The sequence below is a fragment of the Microtus oregoni genome, unplaced genomic scaffold (genome assembly GCF_018167655.1).
Source record: "Microtus oregoni isolate MIOR12 unplaced genomic scaffold, Mior012 000042F_ref0000377, whole genome shotgun sequence".
Taxonomy (NCBI): Eukaryota; Metazoa; Chordata; class Mammalia; order Rodentia; family Cricetidae; genus Microtus; species Microtus oregoni.
The window spans coordinates 20341959-20361574 of record NW_024543209.1 but is presented as its reverse complement, the minus strand read 5'-3'; the positions used below and the strand labels follow the sequence as shown (position 1 = coordinate 20361574).

Below are 19616 nucleotides of genomic sequence, written 5' to 3'. Positions count from 1 at the left end.
TCTCTTTCTTGGTTGAGTCTTTGTGAGGTTTTGGTATCAGAGTGACTGTAGCTTCATAAAAGGAATTTGGCAATGACTCTTCTGTTTCTATATTGTGAAATACGTTAAGGAGTATAGGTATTAGTTCTTCTTGGAAGTTCTGGTAGAATTCCGCATTGAAACCATCTGGTCCTCTGCTTTTTTTGGTAGGGAGGTTTTTGATAACCTCTTCTAATTCTTCGCGACTAACAGGTCTGTTTAGATTGTTCACCTGGTCCTGGTTTAACTTTGGTATATGGTATTTATCTAAAAAAGTGTCCATTTCCTTTACATTTTCCAGTTTTGTGGCATATAGGCTTTTGTAGTAAGATCTAATGATTCTCTGAATTTCCTCTGTGTCTGTGGTTATGTCCCCCTTTTCATTTCTGATCTTATTAATTTGCAAATTCTCTCTCTGCCGTTTGATTAGTTTGGATAGGGGTTTGTCAATCTTGTTGATTTTCTCCAGGAACCAGCTTTTTGTTTCATTGATTCTTTGTATTGTTTTCTGTGTTTCTATTTTGTTGATTTCAGCCCTCAGTTTGATTATTTCCAGTCTTCTACTCCTCCTAGGTGAGTCTGCTTCTTTTTTTTTCTAGAGCTTTCAGGTGGGCTATTAAGTCTCCAATGTGAGCTTTCTCTGTTTTCTTTAGGTGGGCACTTAGTGCTATGAACTTTCCTCTTAGCACTGCTTTCATAGTGTCCCATAAGTTTAAGTATGTTGTTTCTTTATTTTCATTGAATTCCAGGAAGACTTTAATTTCTTTCTTAATTTCTTCCTTAATCCAGGTATGGTTCAGTAGTTGACTGTTCAGTTTCCATGAGTTTGTAGGCTTTCTGGGGGTAGCATTGTTGTTGAATTCTAACTTTAATCCATGGTGATCTGATAAGACACAGGTGGTTACTAATATTTTTTTGTAACTCTGGATGTTTGCTTTGTTACCGACTATGTGGTTGATTTTTGAGAAGGTTCCATGAGCTGCAGAGAAGAAGGTATATTCTTTCCTATTTGGGTGAAAAGTTCTATAGATGTCTGTTAAGTCCATTTGCTTCATTACCTCCATTATTTCTCTTATTTCTCTGTTAGGTTTCTGTCTGATTGACCTGTCCATTGGTGAGAGAGGAGTGTTGAAGTCTCCTGCTATTAGTGTGTGTGGTTTGATGGCTGCCTTGAATTTTAGCAATGGTTCTTTTATGTACGTGGGTGCTTTTATATTAGGGGCATAGATGTTCAGGATTGAGGCTTCATCCTGATGAACTGTTCCTGTTATGAGTATAAAATGCCCCTCTCCATCTCTTCTGATTGATTTAAGTTTGAAGTCTACTTTGTTAGAAATTAGTATGGCCACACCTGCTTGTTTCTTAGGTCCATTTGCTTGATAATCCTTTTCCCAGCCCTTTACTCTGAGTAGGTGCCTGTCTTTGTGGTTGAGGTGTGTTTCTTGTAAACAGCAGAATGTTGGATCCTGTTTTCGTATCCAATCTCTTAGCCTGTGCCTTTTAATAGGTGAGTTAAGTCCATTGACATTAAGTGATATTAATGACCAGTAGTTGTTAACGCTGGTCATTTTTTTAGTAGTAGAGTTTGTGTGTTTCCCTTCTTTGATTTGTGTTTGTGAAGGGTCTCTAGATGTCTGAGTTATTGTGGTCATTGTTGGACTCCTTGGTTAGTGATTTTCCTTCTATTACTTTCTATAAGGCTGGATTTGTGGCTGCGTATTGTTTAAATTTGTTTTTATCGTGGAAAATTTTATTTTCTCCGTTTATAGTGAATGAAAGCTTGGCTGGGTATAGTAATCTGGGCTTGCATCCATGGTCTCTTAGTTTCTGTAGTACATCTATCCAGGACCTTCTGGCTTTCATGGTTTCCATGGAGAAGTCAGGTGTAAGTCTGATAGGTTTACCTTTATAAGTAATTTGGCCTTTTTCCTTTGCTGCTCTTAATATTCTTTCCTTATTCTGTATGCTTTGTGTTTTGATAATTATATGGCGAGGGGATTTTTTTTTTTGATCCAGCCTATTCGGTGTTCTGTATGCTTCTTGCACCTTCATAGGTATATCTTTCTTTAGGTTGGGAAAGTTTTCTTCTATAATTTTTTTTTATTGCGAAAAGAAGAAAAAAAAACATAAACAAAAAACAAGTTTCCACCTCCTCCCAGCCTCCCATTTCCCTTCCCCTCCTCCCACCCTTCTCCCCCTCCTCCCACCCTTCTCCCCCTCCTCCCACCCTTCTCCCCCTCCCCACACACCTCTCCCCCTCCCTCTCCAGTCCACAGAGCAGTCCGGGTTCCCTGCCCTGTGTTAAGTCCTAGGTCCTCTCCGTCCATATCTAGGAAGGTGAACATCCAAACTGGCTAGGCTCCCACAAAGCCAGCACATTACTTAGGATCAAAACCCCCTGCCATTGTCCATGGTGTCTCATCAGCCCTCATTGTTCGCCATGTTCAGAGAGTCCGGTTTTATCCCATGCTTTTTTGGTCACAGTCCAGCTGGCCTTGGTGAGCTCCCCGTAGATCAGCTCCTCTGTCTCAGTGGGTGGATGCACGACTCGTGGTCCCGAATTCTTTGCTCATGTTCTCCCTCCTTCTGCTCCTCCTTGGGACCTTGGGAGCTCAGTCCAGTGCTCCTGTGTGGGTCACTGTCTCGATCTCTATCCATCACCAGATGAAGATTCTATGATGATATGCAAGATATTCGTCAGTATTGCTCTAGGATAGGGTCATTTCAGGTTCCCAATCCTCAGCTGCCCAAGGAACTAACTGGGAACCTCATCTTGGGCACTAGGGAGCCCCTCTAGGGTCAAGTCGCTTGCCCACCCTAAAGTGGCTCCCTTAACTAAGAATTGTGGTTCCGTGCTCCCCTATCCACCTTTCCTTTATCCCAATTCTCCCGTTTCCCAGGTCCCCCCTCCTTCCCTTCTACCTTTTCTCTCCCCATCTCCCCTTACCCCCATCCCACCCCCCCCCAAGATCCCATTTTCTCCCCGGAAATTTGGTCTACTTCCCTTAGCGAAGAGGACAACTATATGTTTTTCCTTCGGTTCACCTTCTTCCTTAGCTTCTTTAGGTTCACCTATTGTAGACTCCGTGGTCCTTATTTATGGCTAGAAACCAATTATGAGTGAGTACATCCCATATTCATCTTTTTGGGTCTGGGACACCTCACTCAGGATAGTGTTTTCTATTTCCATCCATTTGCATGCAAAATTCGCGAAGTCATTGTTTTTTACCGCAGCGTAGTACTCTAGCGTGTATATATTCCATACTTTCTTCATCCATTCTTCCATTGAAGGGCATCTAGGTTGTTTCCAGGTTCTGGCTATTACAAATAATACTGCTATGAACATAGTTGAACAAATGCTTTTGTCATTTGATAGAGCATCTCTTGGGTATATTCCCAAGAGTGGTATTGCTGGGTCCAGGGGTAAGTTGATCCCGAATTTCCTGAGAAACCGAAACACTGACTTCCACAGTGGTTGCACAAGATTGCATTCCCACCAGCAATGGATGAGGGTACCCATTCTTCCACAGCCTCTCCAGCAAAGGTTATCCTTGGTGTTTTTGAGTTTAGCCATTCTGACAGGTGTAAGATGATATCTCAAAGTTGTTTTGATTTGCATTTCCCTGATTGCTAAGGAAGTTGAGCACGACCTTAAGTGTCTTTTGGTTGAGAATTCTCTGTTCAGTTCAGTGCCCCATTTTTTAATTGGGTTAATTAGCATTTTAAAGTCTAATTTCTTGAGTTCTCTATATATTTTGGAGATCAGACCTTTGTCTGTTGCGGGGTTGGTGAAGATCTTCTCCCAGTCAGTAGGTTGCCTTTTTGTCTTGGTGACAGTGTCCTTTGCTTTACAGAAGCTTCTCAGTTTAAGTAGGTCCCATTTATTCAATGTTGCCCTTAATGTCTGTGCTTCTGGGGTTATACATAGGAAGCGATCTCCTGTGCCCATCTGTTGTAGGGTATTTCCCACTTTCTCTTCTATCAGGTCAGTGTGTTCGGACTGATATTGAGGTCTTTAATCCATTTGGACTTGAGTTTTGTGCACGGTGAGAGATATGGGTCTATTTTCATTCTTCTACAGGTTGACATCCAGTTGTGCCAGCACCATTTGTTGAAGATGCTTTCTTTCTTCCATTGCATACTTTTAGCTCCTTTATCGAAAATCAGGTGTTCATAGGTTTGTGGGATAAAATCCGGGTCTTCTATACGATTCCATTGGTCGACTTCTCTGTTTTTATGCCAGTACCACACTGTTTTCATTACTGTAGCTCTGTAATAGAGTTTGAAGTCAGGGATGGTAATGCCTCCAGAAGATCCTTTATTGTATAGGATTGTTTTGGCTATCCTGGGTTTTTTGTTTTTCCATATAAAGTTGATTATTGTCTTCTCCAGATCTGTGAAGAATTTTGATGGGATCTTGATGGGGATTGCATTGAATCTATAAATTGCCTTTGGTAGAATTGCCATTTTTACTATGTTGATCCTCCCAATCCAAGAGCAAGGGAGGTCCATCCATTTTTTCATATCCTCTTCAATTTCTTTCTTCAATGCCTTAAAGTTCTTGTCAAATAGATCTTTCACTTCCTTGGTTAGATTTACCCCCAGATATTTTATGCTGTTTGTGGCTATCGTGAATGGTGAAGCTTCTCTGATTTCCCTCTCTGCTTCCCTATCCTTTGTGTATAAGAGGGCAACTGATTTTTTGGAGTTGATCTTGTATCCTGCCACATTACTAAAGCTGTTTATCAGCTGTATAAGTTCTTTGGTGGAGTTTTGGGGGTCGCTTATGTACACTATCATATCATCTGCAAATAACGAAAGTTTAACTTCTTCCTTTCCAATTTGAATCCCCTTGATCCCATTATGTTGTCTTATTGCTATTGCTAGAACTTCAAGCACTATATTGAAGAGGTATGGTGAGAGTGGACAGCCTTGCCGTGTTCCTGAGTTAAGCGGGATGGCTTTGAGTTTCTCTCCGTTTAATTTGATGTTAGCTGTCGGCTTGCTGTATATAGCTTTTATTATATTTAGGTATGACCCTTGTATCCCTAATCTCTCCAAGACTTTTAACATAAATGGATGTTGAATTTTGTCAAATGCTTTTTCAGCATCTAATGAAATGATCATATGGTTTTTTTCTTTCAGTTTATTTATATGCTGGATTACATTGATAGATTTTCGTATGTTGAACCAGCCCTGCATCTGAGGAATGCAGCCTACTTGATCATAATGGATAATTTTTCGGATGTTTTCTTGGATTCGATTTGCCAGTATTTTGTTGAGGATTTTTGCGTCGATATTCATGAGTGAGATTGGCCTGTAGTTCTCTTTCCTGGTTGAGTCTTTGAGTGGTTTTGGTATCAGAGTAATTGTGCCTTCATAAAAGGAATTTGGTAATGATCCTTCTGATTCTATATTGTGGAATACATTAAGGAGTATAGGTATTAGGTCTTCTTGGAAGTTCTGGTAGAATTCTGCATTGAAACCATCTGGTCCTGGGCTTTTTTTGGTAGGGAGGTTTTTGATAACAGCTTCTAATTCTTCGCGACTTACAGGTCTGTTTAGATTGTTCACCTGGTCCTGGTTTAGTTTTGGTAAATGGTATTTATCTAAAAAAGCGTCCATTTCTTTTACATTTTCCAGTTTTGTGGCATATAGGCTTTTGTAGTAAGATCTAATGACTCTCTGAATTTCCTCTGTGTCTGTGGTTATGTCCCCCTTTTCATTTCTGATCTTATTAATTTGCGTGTTCTCTCTCTTTCGTTTGATTAGTTTGGATAGGGGTTTATCTATCTTGTTGATTTTCTCCAGGAACCAGCTTTTTGTTTCATTGATTCTTTGTATTGTTTTCTGTGTTTCTATTTTGTTGATTTCAGCCCTCAATTTGATTATTTCCAGTCTTCTACTCCTCCTAGGTGAGTCTGCTTCTTTTTTTTCTAGAGCTTTCAAGTGGGCTGTTAAGTCTCCAATATGTGCTTTCTCTGTTTTCTTTAGGTGGGCACTTAGTGCTATGAACTTTCCTCTCAGGACTGCTTTCATAGTGTCCCATAAGTTTAAGTATGTTGTTTCTTTATTTTCATTGAATTCAAGGAAGACTTTAATTTCTTTCTTTATTTCTTCCTTAATCCAGGTATGGTTCAGTAGATGACTGTTCAGTTTCCATGAGTTTGTAGGCTTTCTGGGGGTAGCATTGTTGTTGAATTCTAACTTTAATCCATGGTGATCTGATAAGACACAGGTGGTTACTAATATTTTTTTGTAACTGTGTAAGTTCGCTTTGTTACCAAGTATGTGGTCAATTTTCGAGAAGGTTCCATGAGCTGCAGAGAAGAACGTATATTCTTTCTTCTTTGGGTGGAATAATCTATAGATGTCTGTTAAGTCCATTTGCTTCATTACCTCCATTAATTCTCTAATTTCTCTGTTAGGTTTCTGTCTGATTGACCTGTCCATTGGTGAGAGAGGAGTGTTGAAGTCTCCTACTATTAGTGTGTGCGCTTTGATGGCTGCCTTGAGTTTTAGTAATGTTTCTTTTACGTACATGGGTGCTTTTATATTAGGGGCATAGATATTCAGGATTGAGACTTCTTCCTGATGAATTGTTCCTGTTATGAGTATAAAATGTCCCTCTCCATCTCTTCTGATTGATTTAAGTTTGAAGTCAACTTTGTTAGAAATTAGTATGGCCACACCTGCTTGTTTCTTAGGTCCATTTGCTTGATAATCCTTTTCCCAGCCCTTTACTCTGAGTAGGTGCCTGTCTTTGTGGTTGAGGTGTGTTTCTTGTAGACAGCAGAATGTTGGATCCTGTTTTCTTATCCAATCTCTTAGCCTGTGCCTTTTTATAGGTGAGTTGTGCCCATTGATATTAAGTGATATTAATGACCAGTGGTTGTTAACTCCGGTCACTTTTTAAGTAGTAGGGTTTGTGTGTTTTCCTTCTTTGATTTGCGCTGGTGAAGAGTCTCTAGATGTCTGAGTTATTGTGGTCATTGTTGGACTCCTTGGTTAGTGATTTTCCTTCTATTACTTTCTATAAGGCTGGATTTGTGGCTGCGTATTGTTTAAATTTGTTTTTATCGTGGAAAATTTTATTTTCTCCGTTTATAGTGAATGAAAGCTTGGCTGGGTATAGTAATCTGGGCTTGCATCCATGGTCTCTTAGTTTCTGTAGTACATCTATCCAGGACCTTCTGGCTTTCATGGTTTCCATGGAGAAGTCAGGTGTAAGTCTGATAGGTTTACCTTTATAAGTAATTTGGCCTTTTTCCTTTGCTGCTCTTAATATTCTTTCCTTATTCTGTATGCTTTGTGTTTTGATAATTATATGGCGAGGGGATTTTTTTTTTTTTGATCCAGCCTATTCGGTGTTCTGTATGCTTCTTGCACCTTCATAGGTATATCTTTCTTTAGGTTGGGAAAGTTTTCTTCTATAATTTTATTAAATATATTTTCTGGACCATTGAGCTGCATTTCTTCTCCTTCTTCTACTCCTATTATTCTTAGGTTTGGTCTTTTTATTGTGTTCCATATTTCCTGAATATTTTGTGATGAGAGTTTGTTGGACTTGCTGTTTTCTTTGATCAGTGTGTTTATTTTCTTTATGGTATCTTCAGAATCTGAGATTCTTTCTTCTAACTCTTGTATTCTGTTGGTTATGCTTGTTTCTGTAGACTCTGTTTGTTTACTTAAATTTTTCATGTCCAGCCGGCCCTCTGTTTGTGTTTTCTTCTTTGCCTCCAGTTCAGTTTTCAAGTCTTGAACTGTTTCCATTATTTGTTTGATTGTTTTTCCTTGGTTTTCTAGGGTATCATTCACTGATTTATTCAATTCTTCAAACTTTCTGTTTTATTTCTCATCCATTTCTATAAGGGCGTTTTTTACATGCTGTTTAAGGGCATCAATCACTTTCATGAAGTCAATCTTTTCTACTTCTTCTTGATTAAGGTGTTCATGTCCTCCCGTTGTGAGGTCGCTGGTTTCTGGTGGCTTCATGTTGCTTTTCAGCTTGTTGGGAGAATTCTTGCCTTGGCGTCTGCCCATCTCTTCTTCCAAATGCTCCCTTATGAATCTTCTTTTACCGGATCAGGTCTCCTTGTCTACCCAATGCTGGCTCTCCCCAACGTTGGCTCTCCTGGCGCCAAGAGATCAGGTGTCCGTGCTGTTTGGGCAGCTTGCAAACAAAGTGCCTACCCCCAACGCTGTCTCTCCTGGTGCCGAGAGATCAGGCCTCCGTGCTGGTGGGCAGGTCGCAAACAAAGCACCTACCCTGCTTGGTGCAGGCAGGCGATAGAAACAAAGGGAGTCCCGCCCGCTTGAGTGCCCCAAGGATTCGGACCCAGTGCCCAGACAGGCTGGGCTGGGTGATGTTATGTGCAGAAAGAGGGCAGTGGGGCCAAAGTGGGGAGGGTTCTGGATGGGAGCTGGGTGGGCTAGGAAGAAAGAGGCGGTATGCAGGGAGTGGAGGCCCTGCCGAGAGCCCAAGAATGATAGGGGGCCAAGGAACCTCTGAGCTCCCCTTCGGAGGCTGGTGCCCCAGTGCCAGAAACTCACACCAATGCTGTCTCTCCTGGCGCCGAGAGATCAGGCCTCCGTGCTCTTGATTTATAATTTTTAAAGCTCATTATGGCAAACACATATTGGGGAAAGGAGAAAAGGCAGAAGGTATTGGAATCCAAGTATGGGCTGCAGGTAACTGGGCTCTGTGGCCACAGTATTGGTGGTGTATCTATCTGTTATAACTCTGCTTGAGTGTGTTGCTGCTTGTCAGTTTACTTGCCCAGCAGTTATTTGTTGAGTGGCTTTTTCTTCCTGTGCTCAGTTGCAGTACTTGGGGGCCTGAGATTTCAAAATCCTGCCTGTGTACAGGTTACCATTCCAGCTCACAAGAGAAGACTATGCCTGGTGCCTTTGATGTCAACCAGGGAAGAGCTTAAAGGATACTTTGTTCAAACAAGGGAGCAGGAAGTAAGCAAAGGTTGTGTTGTGTTGTGGTTACAATCATCTGGACAGAGAATAATCTAGAGCACAGTTCTCATTTTGCTCACTTAGGTCTGTGTGGACGCCTGGCAGTGAGCCATGGACAGCATCCTATGGCAGTAAACCCAGTCACAAGCCTGGTTTTTAACAGCAGAACTAATTTACACCTTTTCTGTAATTAATAGCTTCCCGTGAGAATGCTGGGCTCGATAGATCATTAACAGTCTGGCCCCTGGGGAGGGGTATAAGTGAGGGGACTAGGGAGGAGGGGCTGAGCTTCCTGCTTTAGGTACCACAGTTAACCTCACCCAGCACTGAACTTAAAGGGGACATAGACCTAGATTGTTAAGAATTTATGTCTCCCATGTAGCTTTCTAGTAATTGTTTTATTGCATGAAGAAGAGTGGGAAAGAGAGGAGAATCTCCGGAGAGAAGGAGATGGGAGGGACAGAGAAAGAGAGAGGGGAGGAACAGGACTTTAGGGTGTAACAACCAGAAGAATTCATTGTACAAAATGCTCTGCCAACTGACATGTGGGAGAAATGCAGAAGTCACTAAGTTGAGAGTAATTTTAGGTTATTATTCTATTCTTAAAACCAAAACGAAGAGTGATTTTATAAAGAAAGCCCTGTGCGTGCAGGTCTTCTGCATGCAATGGTGCAGCACACAGGATCAGGGTGCCCTCTAGTGGAAAAGAGATAAAAATGGCAGGCCTGCTGAAAGCGAATCCACTTATTCTTTTGTTAACATCTTGCTAATGCATATTATGGCCAGTAATATTTGGGGTCAAACATTAGGATTTCCAGGGTTTTGACACAAGACTCAGTTTTTTTTTTACCATGCCTTCATGAGTATCACAAAGTTACTATGAGGCAAATTTTAAACACACATTAAAATAAAGTTTTCCTATTCTCCAAATTGCATTCTGCTACACGGGAAACTGAGCCCAGGATAGGCAAACGGGCAGCTCATACCTGCAGGAGCTGCATGTGAGAGAAATGCCAGAGGAGTGATGGCACGCTGTAGAAGCTCTGCTGCTCAGCAAGGCAAGCTCACAAAGTGACCTCGGACTTGATAGTTTATGGCCTACATTTTCTGGGTGCAAGTTTATGAGGCTTGGAAATAGGTTTATTATAGCAGCAAAGGAAGCTGGAGTTGGTTGGAAGATCCCAGGGAACTGTAGAAGTGAAGTCCAGCTGACCCCACTGTTCTTAGCTGGAGGGGTTATTGAAGGCTGTGTTTGATTTGTGTATCTTTAGAACCAAGTTTGTTCTACCTATTTGATCTATCAGTGTGCATGTGAGGTACAGACAGGCCAGTGGCTGAAGTAGGTGCCTGTGAGGTACAGACAGACAGACCAGTGGCTGGAGTGGAACCTGTGAGGTACAGACAGACAGACCAGTGGCTGGAGTAAGAGCCTGTGAGGTGCAGACAGACAGGCCAGTGGCTGCAGTGGAGCCTGTGAGGTACAGACAGGCCAGTGGCTGAAGTGACTCCTGGCACCAAGTTTTTGCAAGGCGTACTATAAATTTTGGCTGCTTCCTGATTACTGCCATATGGCCATAATGTACTGTTTCTGGGATGGCATTTTAGAGAGCCTCACTGTGCGTGTATCTAGTATCTCTGACATTAGGAGACTTCGGCACAGACCATGGAGAAGACGACTCAGTAGGTAAAGTACTTGTCTGGGAAACACGGTGGCCTGAGTTTGCATCTCCAGCTCCCACATCAAAAACCAGGCATAGTGGCATGCTCTTACAATCTCAGTATGAGGAGGTGGAGACAGGAGAGCCTCGGTTGCTGAGCTCTGGGCTTTGTGAGAGACTGTCTGAAAAGAACATAAGGTAAATTGATAGAAGACACCTGATGTCAGCCTCTGGCCTCTACATATGCATTCAGGGGCTCGTACATCTTCTGTACAAATACAGAAATAAAGGGAAGAAGGAGATGGAGACAGAGATGGGAAACAGGTAGGGGGAGAAAATAGGATAATAGGAACACCATAGCTTGAGAAAGCAAATTCTTTTTGATAGACAATACGCTGACAATACCTTTCTTTAAAACTGGAAAACATTGTGTTAATGCAAACAGCACATGGTAGCACCGTGCTATCAACTACCATCACTGTATAGGGTTGGCACATAGTAGCACTGCGTTATAACTGCCCTCACTGTAGGGTTGGCACATAGTAGCCCTGCGGTATCAACTGCCCTCACTGTAGGGTTGGCACATAGTAGCCCTGCGGTATAACTGCCCTCACTGTAGGGTTGGCACATAGTAGCACTGCGTTATAACTGCCCTCACTGTAGGGTTGGCACATAGTAGCACTGCGTTATAATTGCTCTCACTGTAGGGTTGGCACATAGTAGCACTGCGTTATAACTGCCCTCACTGTAGGGTTGGCACATAGTAGCCCTGCGGTATCAACTGCCCTCACTGTAGGGTTGGCACATAGTAGCACTGCGGTATCAACTGCCCTCACTGTAGGGTTGGCACATAGTAGCCCTGTGGTATCAACTGCAGTCACCATTGGGTTGGCATATAGTAGTATTGACTTATCAACTGCAGTCACCGTAGGGGTGGCACATAGTAGTATTGACTTACTAACTGCCATCACTGTAGCAGTTGGCAAAACTCTGATCTCTAGCAGCAATGACTGCTGATGTCTGACCCATGTTCCATGCCACAAGTGGAGCAGGTGGTCTCTCCCTTTCTCCCTCTTTAACTTCCATATGATTTATCTACCAAATACAAGGTATATTACAAAGTCTTAGCAATTCTTTCTTTTCTCTCAGTTGGGTTTGTGTTTTACTTGGAAGGCGCCTAGACATCAGTCTTTACTGAATGGTTTGGAGCATGTGTGGACATCAGTTATCAACAATGGTTATGTTTGTATTGTGTGAACATGTACATGTGGTGGATGTGCACCTGTATGCAATGTGTGTAGAGGCCAATGGACATCAGGAGCTCTCTGTTCTATGGCTCTTCATCTTAGCTTCTGAGATGAAAACCTCTCACTGAACCTGGTGATCACCAATTTGATAGGCTGGCTGACCAGCGGACTCCTGCCTTTATAGTCACCCCCCCCCCAGTCTTCTCCAGTTCTAGAGTTATAGACATGCACTGTTCACAGATCCATTATAGGCATGCTGAAGGTTTGAACACAGCTTTTCATGCTTCATGCAGCACTTTGCCTGTGGGCACTTTTTCCTGAAAACTTCTTGCCTTCAGAAACAGAACTTTTGCCTGACTTGTAATCAACTTAATAATGTGCCTTGAGATAACTCAGAATCATGAATTCAGCTTGCTATCACACTGTGTACTCAGCATGTTTAAATTTAACCTCCTGCCTTTAAGGTAGCAATGGAACCAACCTCACTGAGCTTTGAGCTTCCAATGCAATCAGACTTTACAACCCAAGCTAAATGCATGCCTTCAATCTTAAAGTGATCAGTGGGCTCTTTCATGCCCCTGATCATCAGGCATTTTGTGTGTGTGTGTGTGTGTGTGTGTGTGTGTGTGTGTGTGTGTGTGCGCGCACGCACATGTGCATGTGTGTGTGTGAGTGTGCATGTATGTATGTGTGTGTTTGTGCATGCACACTTGTGTGAGTGCACTTATGTGTGTATGGTTATCATTTGCTGAAAGAAGCCAACAGTCTGGAAGTAACCTTTAACAACCTTGTTGATATAGGTTGATAATGTCTGTTTGCAGTTCTGAGTACTACTCTGGGCCAGTAATTTCTTCCCCATAAAACTCTGCTAAAGACTTCTATGAAAAAGTATTCCGCATTCCTTTTCCATACCACATTTTCTATGCTGCTTCATAAATACAGAATGAAGCTCTTAGTTAGGGACAGGCAATAGGAACAGATACATACAACAGACAGACAACAGCCAGGCCACATATCACAAACCACAGAGAAATGGAAGACACAGGAGGAGAGGTAGAGAATTCCTACTTGCTCCTGGTCTAAACTATCTCAAGAAAAGTCTTTCCATTTCTTAAGGTGACATTAACACATTTGCCTATTGAGCCCTCTCCCAATCTTCAACCTGCCTTGTTTTCCTTTCTCTCTCCTCCCTCCCTTCCATCCCCTCCCTCTTTTTCTAATATAGAAATATATTTATTTACTTTACATCCCAGCCACAGTTTCCTCTCCTTCCTCTACTCCCAGTCCCTTCCCCCTATCCCCTATGTCCCACCCATCCCCAATCCACTCCCTCTCTGTTTCTGTTTAAGAAAGGGCATCAGCCTATATTCTGGACCCCTCCTAGTGTCCCTCTCTGAAATGAGGTAAGCTTAACCCCTGGGCATTCTACAATGAGGTCTCTGTTCTTTCTTGTCACACCCTACTGCCGATGAGTGACGCTTTTCCAGAGAGTAGTAACACCACCCTTGCTGGGGTCCCAAGCCCTTTCTTCACTGGGCTTTCTGTTTTTCAGCATCCCCAAACCTTCTAGAAAGGCACTGACTATGTGTGAAGGGTGTTTGCTGTCACAGTTTTCCAGTGTTGAAATCTCAGGACGAGCAGGCTGCACTGACAGCAGACTATAGTCTGGGTCTTGGCTAACAGCTTCAGAAGCTCCACGTCTGCCATGCTGTCTTTCTTCACCAGACAGTGAATGAAAAAAGGGAAAGAAAAAATAAATCTCTGCTTGTAGATCATGCAATAGTTAAATGGAAACTGGATGTTTAAATTGCAGTTGGAATGGAAAATTAAATTATGCAAAAATGTTATAGATTTGGACAAGTTTTCATACTGTTAATAAATCTATGCATAATTCATTTTCTTGTAGACTGTGACAAAATAGCATAAATAACTTCATTTGTAAGATTGTGGGTTTTTTCTATTCTTAATTGGGTGATGGCTAAAACCATTTAAATGCTTTTGGGTGACTGAATATATAAATGTTTAAAATGAGCAGTTATAATAGGCTTCCAGGCAGATTTGTTTATTTAATATTACTACATTTATTTTCAGATAGTACAGATGTTGCATAAAGATTGCACCCAATATGGTCGAGTTATTTATTTACTTACTTTATTCTTGCAATTCTGGAGATTGAGTGCAGGACCTTGCACGTGCTAGGCAAATGCTCCATCACCAAGCCACACCCCTATCTCTGATATGACTTTATATATCTTATCATCTATAGATATATGATCTCTGATATTAGAGGAAACACCAGCCCCTTGTCACCAGGCACTAGTCTAGTCACTTCACACCTGGTCCCCTCCATTCTTGGGACAGGATAAAGGCAGGTGCATCAGCCCTGTTCAGCTGACGAGGGAATTGTGTGCTCACGCATGTAGGTGGAGGTCAAACACTGACTTTGTTTCTTGGGGAACCTTTCACCTGTTTGGGCTTTTTTTTTTTTTTTTTTTTTTTTGGCAGTGCTGGAAACCTCACCAGTTTCAATAGGCTGCCTAGATCTAGTGATCTTAACTCTGGTCCTCCTGCTTTTGTGGCCAAGCACTTTACCAACTGAGCCATCTGTCTCCCCAGCCAAGGAAGGGCTTTTGTTTCTGTTTCTCTGTGTGTACCATGGTGATAGAATCTCGGCCTCACCAAGTGCTAGGCAAGCCCTGTGCCTTTGAGCTCCATCACCAACCCTAAGGGAAATGCTTTTATGGCATCTGCCAGTCGTGAGTGATCATTTTTAGTCTTCATCCTCTGCCAGATGGCACTTCTTCGTGCCTCTGGGAAGAAGTGTTTCCAGCTAGTGTGGCACCACGGCCAGCAGTTGGAAATTAATGCGGGACTCTCTCTAGGATCACTGGTTAACCATATGTATGTACTGGAAATACATTGAGAGTTCACTAGCCAATAGTAAGGATCTAATCTTCTGTCATTTAGGGAAATTATCGCCAATCTAAGTCGACCATCGGCTCCAGTGATAATTCATCTCCTCAGCCTCTGAAGAGGAAAGGGAAGAAAGATTCAAATTCAGAAAAACCCACAAATGTGAAACAAAAAGTGAAGTCGAAGGATTCCCAGCAAGCAGTGCTAAACAATGGTTAGTTTGTTTCTTGTTTTGCTCATATTATTTTTTAAGACTGTGGATCCATTTTAATTCTTTTGAATTCTAAAAAAAATTTATTTTCAATTGTGTGTGTGTGTGTGTGTGTGTAGGTGCCTGCAGATGCTGGGAACAGAGTGGAAATGTAGTAAGTGCTCCTAACCACGGAGCCATCTCTTCAGCTCCTCAATTTTTATTCTTAACTCGATAATGTTCATTTCTCCAGGCTTACAGGGGATATTCCTTTTTGTCTTGCCGTATGTGAGTTTGTTCAAAGAAGACTTTCATCGGATGAGAAGCAGTTATTTCTCACATCCGGCTTCTATTAAGCTTTGAGATCAGATAGTTGTTTAAGGCAGTCTTATTAGGACAAAAGGGAGCATTGCCATCTTGTGCACCTTCTGAGAGTGCTTGCTTGGCATTATACTCTAAGTGCTGGTGACTGTCTCTGTGGGTTGAGGGTATACACTCATGATTTGCCTGTATTCACAACTCACCTTTCTTGAAAAGATGTTCAATATCCAAGTGAATACTGGTCACACATAAACTTTACCAAAAGCTATAAGATAACTTTAAAAATTTCTAATTTGCGCCAGCCATGGTAATTCATGCCTGTAGTGACAGGAGGATCACTTAGGAGGTTAAGGCCTGTCTCTGCCATGTAATGAGTTTGAGGCCCTCTGGTTCTCAAAAAAACAAGCAAAAACCAAAGCAAAACAATTTGTACTGGTCTGAAAATCCATTAGTGTGAGATAGAGGTGTCCCGAGGTCAGGACAGGTGCAATGAAATAGTGAACTTTCACACAATGTAGAGCTGGGCTATATCTGCTGTCATTCAAGTGTATTCTCAAATGGATGGGCTCATAAAATGGAGAGAGACACTCGGGTCAGACAGCAGCAGCTGGCTGGAAACAGGAAGTGCATCGCCTCCTCTACTTAAGGTCCATCCTTATAAAACTAGTGCAAGATGCTCGGGGTGAAGACTGGTGATAGAACGTTTGAGTCATCACTAGAATCCGGCCCACATGGGAAATCCATCCCACACGAGGAATCATGTAGTACTTACAGCTGCAGGGCAGCAGGAGCTCCTGGGAGGGTTTAGAGGATGCCACACAGATGCAAAAAAGTCAAGAGAAAGACAAGTGGTTGAAGGTTGAAAGGACAGGCTAAATGCTCAGATGGCCTGGTAGCTGAGGCTGTAGGATCTCAAAGTTAAGGCTGGGCTGGAGAGTTCAGTGAGCCCATGCTTCCTGAAGCACAAGAAGGGCTGAGGACTTAGCTCAGCAGTACAGCACTCATCTGATGTGCATGAGACCCTAGGTGCACTTCCCAGGGCTACAGCAGGGAGAAGCACTGGGTAAATGCATGCCTGGTTCCCCAGAGGAGAGGAGGGTTCCTATCTCCCAGGATCTCGCTGGTGGATATTAGCACGCTGTTAGGCTTGCTCGGTTCTCATCCTTCTGGTGCTGTTGATCATAGGAGGTCCACACCCTCCTTCCAGTCTCACTGCCCCTTCTGTCTTCCTCTGAATTGTGAACTCATGTTGTGATTTTTTCAAACTACTTTGCATGCCCATAGCCTGTTATATCCTGTCAAGAGACAGGCACCGAGGAGGTCAGGATGAAGTATAGCTGGCAGGTGTTGTTGGGTACCTATTGTATAGCAGGAAGGACAGAAAAAAAAGTTACCTGTGAAAAAACAGGCCATTTTTGAAAGCTAAAACTAAAGAGGCCTTATTTTGATAAAGAGATACTGTATCTGAAATCTAAAACTATGTATAGGCTGTGGTTGCTACTCTTGTTTTGTTGAGACAAGGCTTCAGTCTACCTCAGGTTGACTGGGAACTCACTATGTTAGCCCAGGCTGGTCTCAAACTCATGGCAGTCTTTCTGCCTTAACTTTTTGAGTGCTGGCATGAATTACTATATCTAGCTCCTTTTTAAAAATTCTCACCACTATTCTCTGTCTAATAGAATCAAGGCATTTAATACATGTTGATCGAATAAATGGTGGAAATTAAAGATGACTGGGTCTCTGTAATACTTTAAACCCCACTAAGAAGCTGGACCCATTTAAAGCTTTTAATAAATTATCTAGTTAAGGGAGGAGATGCTATTTGCTTTTTGTTTTTAAGGTTCTTATTAGTGCACAGAAGTCCCATGTCTACTTACAGCATGTGTATTTTAAGTCTTTGGGCTTACTTGTGGTCCCTGCACAAGCTGGAGAACACAGGAATGGATTAGCATTCCTTTCTTTGGGTAGCAGACTGTGTTGGTGAGTTGAATAATCAGCATCTTGGCTTCTGTGGAAATTCACAAAGCTTCTTCAATAATACGTCTACAGTGTTTAATACTGAAACAAGTAGTTTTTAAGATGTGATCAGAAAGGTGGACCCCTTCAGTGGCCAATGCCTGGCCTTGACAGATGTGCAGTTGCTTAGGTAACCTCCCATCCTAAGTGGGTATTTCCAACCTAGCTTTGTACTTTGAAGGCCACAGGTTCTTAAACAGCCCTAGCTCATTATTCCCTGTAAATGGAGACCCTGTCAAAGGAAGGTCTTAGGACTAATTTTTCCCAAGCACTCAAGGACTATGCTGCTCATTTAGAAGATGTAGAAGAGCAGAGATGAAGAATTTGCATATATTTTTCTTTGATAGGAAAAGCATCTGACCCCCAAATAAACATTGACTTTCAAAAATGTTTTCCATGAAAAATGAAAGAAAAGGTGCAGTTCTATAGCTGATGCTGCCACTTAGGAAATTTAAGTAATCAATCCATATCTGTATGATTGAAACCCAAGCAACTTCTTAAAGGCCTCCCCCAAGATGTCCTTGTAATGTCGCATGTGTCTCTCCCCTAACCCAACCTTTGTATTCATTTATAATCAAAGCAGCTTTTTACTTTAATGCCATCTATTTTAGTAATTGGAACCAAGTGTGAGCTCCTTGATGCTCAGGTCTCTAGAGGGTTCAAGCAAAGGGAATAGAGATCATGAGTGAAAGGAATGTGTCGGAGGCGGGGACTCGGGTAATGAGTAAAAATGCACGAGCAGTGCTTTTGGAGATGGAGCCCTCGTCTTCCCTGCTAAAACATCTGTGAAGTGAGGAGAGCTGTGCAGTTGTGTTTCAGTCTTCAATTTTAGTGTTAGGGAATAATTAAGATCATTTTCTAGTAGATGTTAAAATGTAAACAAATACTCCAATGTTCTTTAGCTGTAAACTATTGTTATTATAATATTTATAAATAATTATCATTTTAGTCACCTGTTTTGCTTTAAAAGATTGTGATATTTACTGATATTCAGCTGTGAAGTAAATGCTCCTCGACCCAGCAATGCTGCCTTTTGACTGTAGATGGCGACCTAGCTCTATTTTTATTTTCCCTTTCTTTTTCCTTGACTCTTGTTTCTCTCTGTAACAGTAAAGCTTAATAATTCAGGCAGAGCAGTGACATATTTCTTCAGGGAAACAAATCCCATTTTCTTTTGTAGCCAAGATGCAAAGTAAGATTGGTGAGTGATTGATGAAGGTGGGTCTGCAGTGCGTTTCCAGTGCTGTCTATGAGATCAGCTGCCGTGGGCACAGGGCACAGCTTGCTCCCCTTTCTTTCGTGTTGGGTGCCTGGAGAGATGTTTTAGAGGAGATAATGAGACACCCTCGCCACTGTGAACAAAAACATGGTGGCGAACATTTAGAAACGGCATTTTGGATGGCTAGTTATATTCATTGCTATTATTAATATTAGATAACTAAAAATACTGAAAATATAGGCGTTTAGTTAGAAATATCAGAAAGACTGCAAAGAGCCCGAACTGCTATGACTTATAACATGTTGAAAAGCTTTTAAAGCAAAGTACTGGTGTGAAACATCAGGCAAAAGTTGTCTTCTTTGGAAGGATACATGGTTCTTTGGTATGTGCGTACATGTGTGCATGCACATGCGTGTGCGTGCACATGGGAACCAGTATTGTTCTAGTGCAGCTTTTGGCTCTATCGTTCCCGTGCATTAGACTCCCGAAGGGAGCACGTGCAGCACCGATAGAGGATCCCCGAATGTTATACTCTTGTGTGGCTGCCCTTGAACAGCCATGCTCTTGAGCTTTGTAACGACTACAGCCTGCACACGTTTGCCTACATTGTTCCAAGCATGAAGCATTATAGCACTCCATTCTCAAAAATCACATCATATATACCAGGACCTGAGTGTTTTCGTTAAGTTGTGAAGCAGCTTAGGCTCCTGAATGGTTCTCTGTCCCAAGAAACTCTAGGGATAAACACTAAAGCATATCTGGAAAACATGCTCTCTAGACTCCTAACCTTGAAAGGGATGTTGTGCGTCAGAAGGATATACATAGGAGGCCACCAAGATGATCCGGTTCTGTTTCATAAGCTAAAGTAATAAAGTTTTCTGGTAGCTCTTGCTACTCTACCCATCTGATGAATGGGAGATCTGTGTTTTCTGTTCCTCTTTTGATCACTGTCACATACAGTGTGTATTGTGGTGTATGTATCAAAGTCTGTTTTATTAAATACTAGCTGCTTCTCCTCCTCCTCCTTCTAATTTGTTCAAGACAGAGGTTCTCTGTGTAGCCCCGAC

At 42.1% G+C, this 19616-nt stretch overlaps 1 protein-coding gene across 1 annotated transcript in view; it reads left to right on the top strand.

Moving 5' to 3' along the window:
* Dcdc2 (doublecortin domain containing 2) overlaps nt 1-19616 on the top strand; it is a 165127-nt gene that overhangs the window by 61530 nt on the left and 83981 nt on the right. The window contains exon 8 of the mRNA XM_041632902.1: nt 14858-15017. Coding sequence (XP_041488836.1) covers nt 14858-15017 — 160 coding nt within the window. The remainder of the gene's footprint in view (nt 1-14857; nt 15018-19616) is intronic.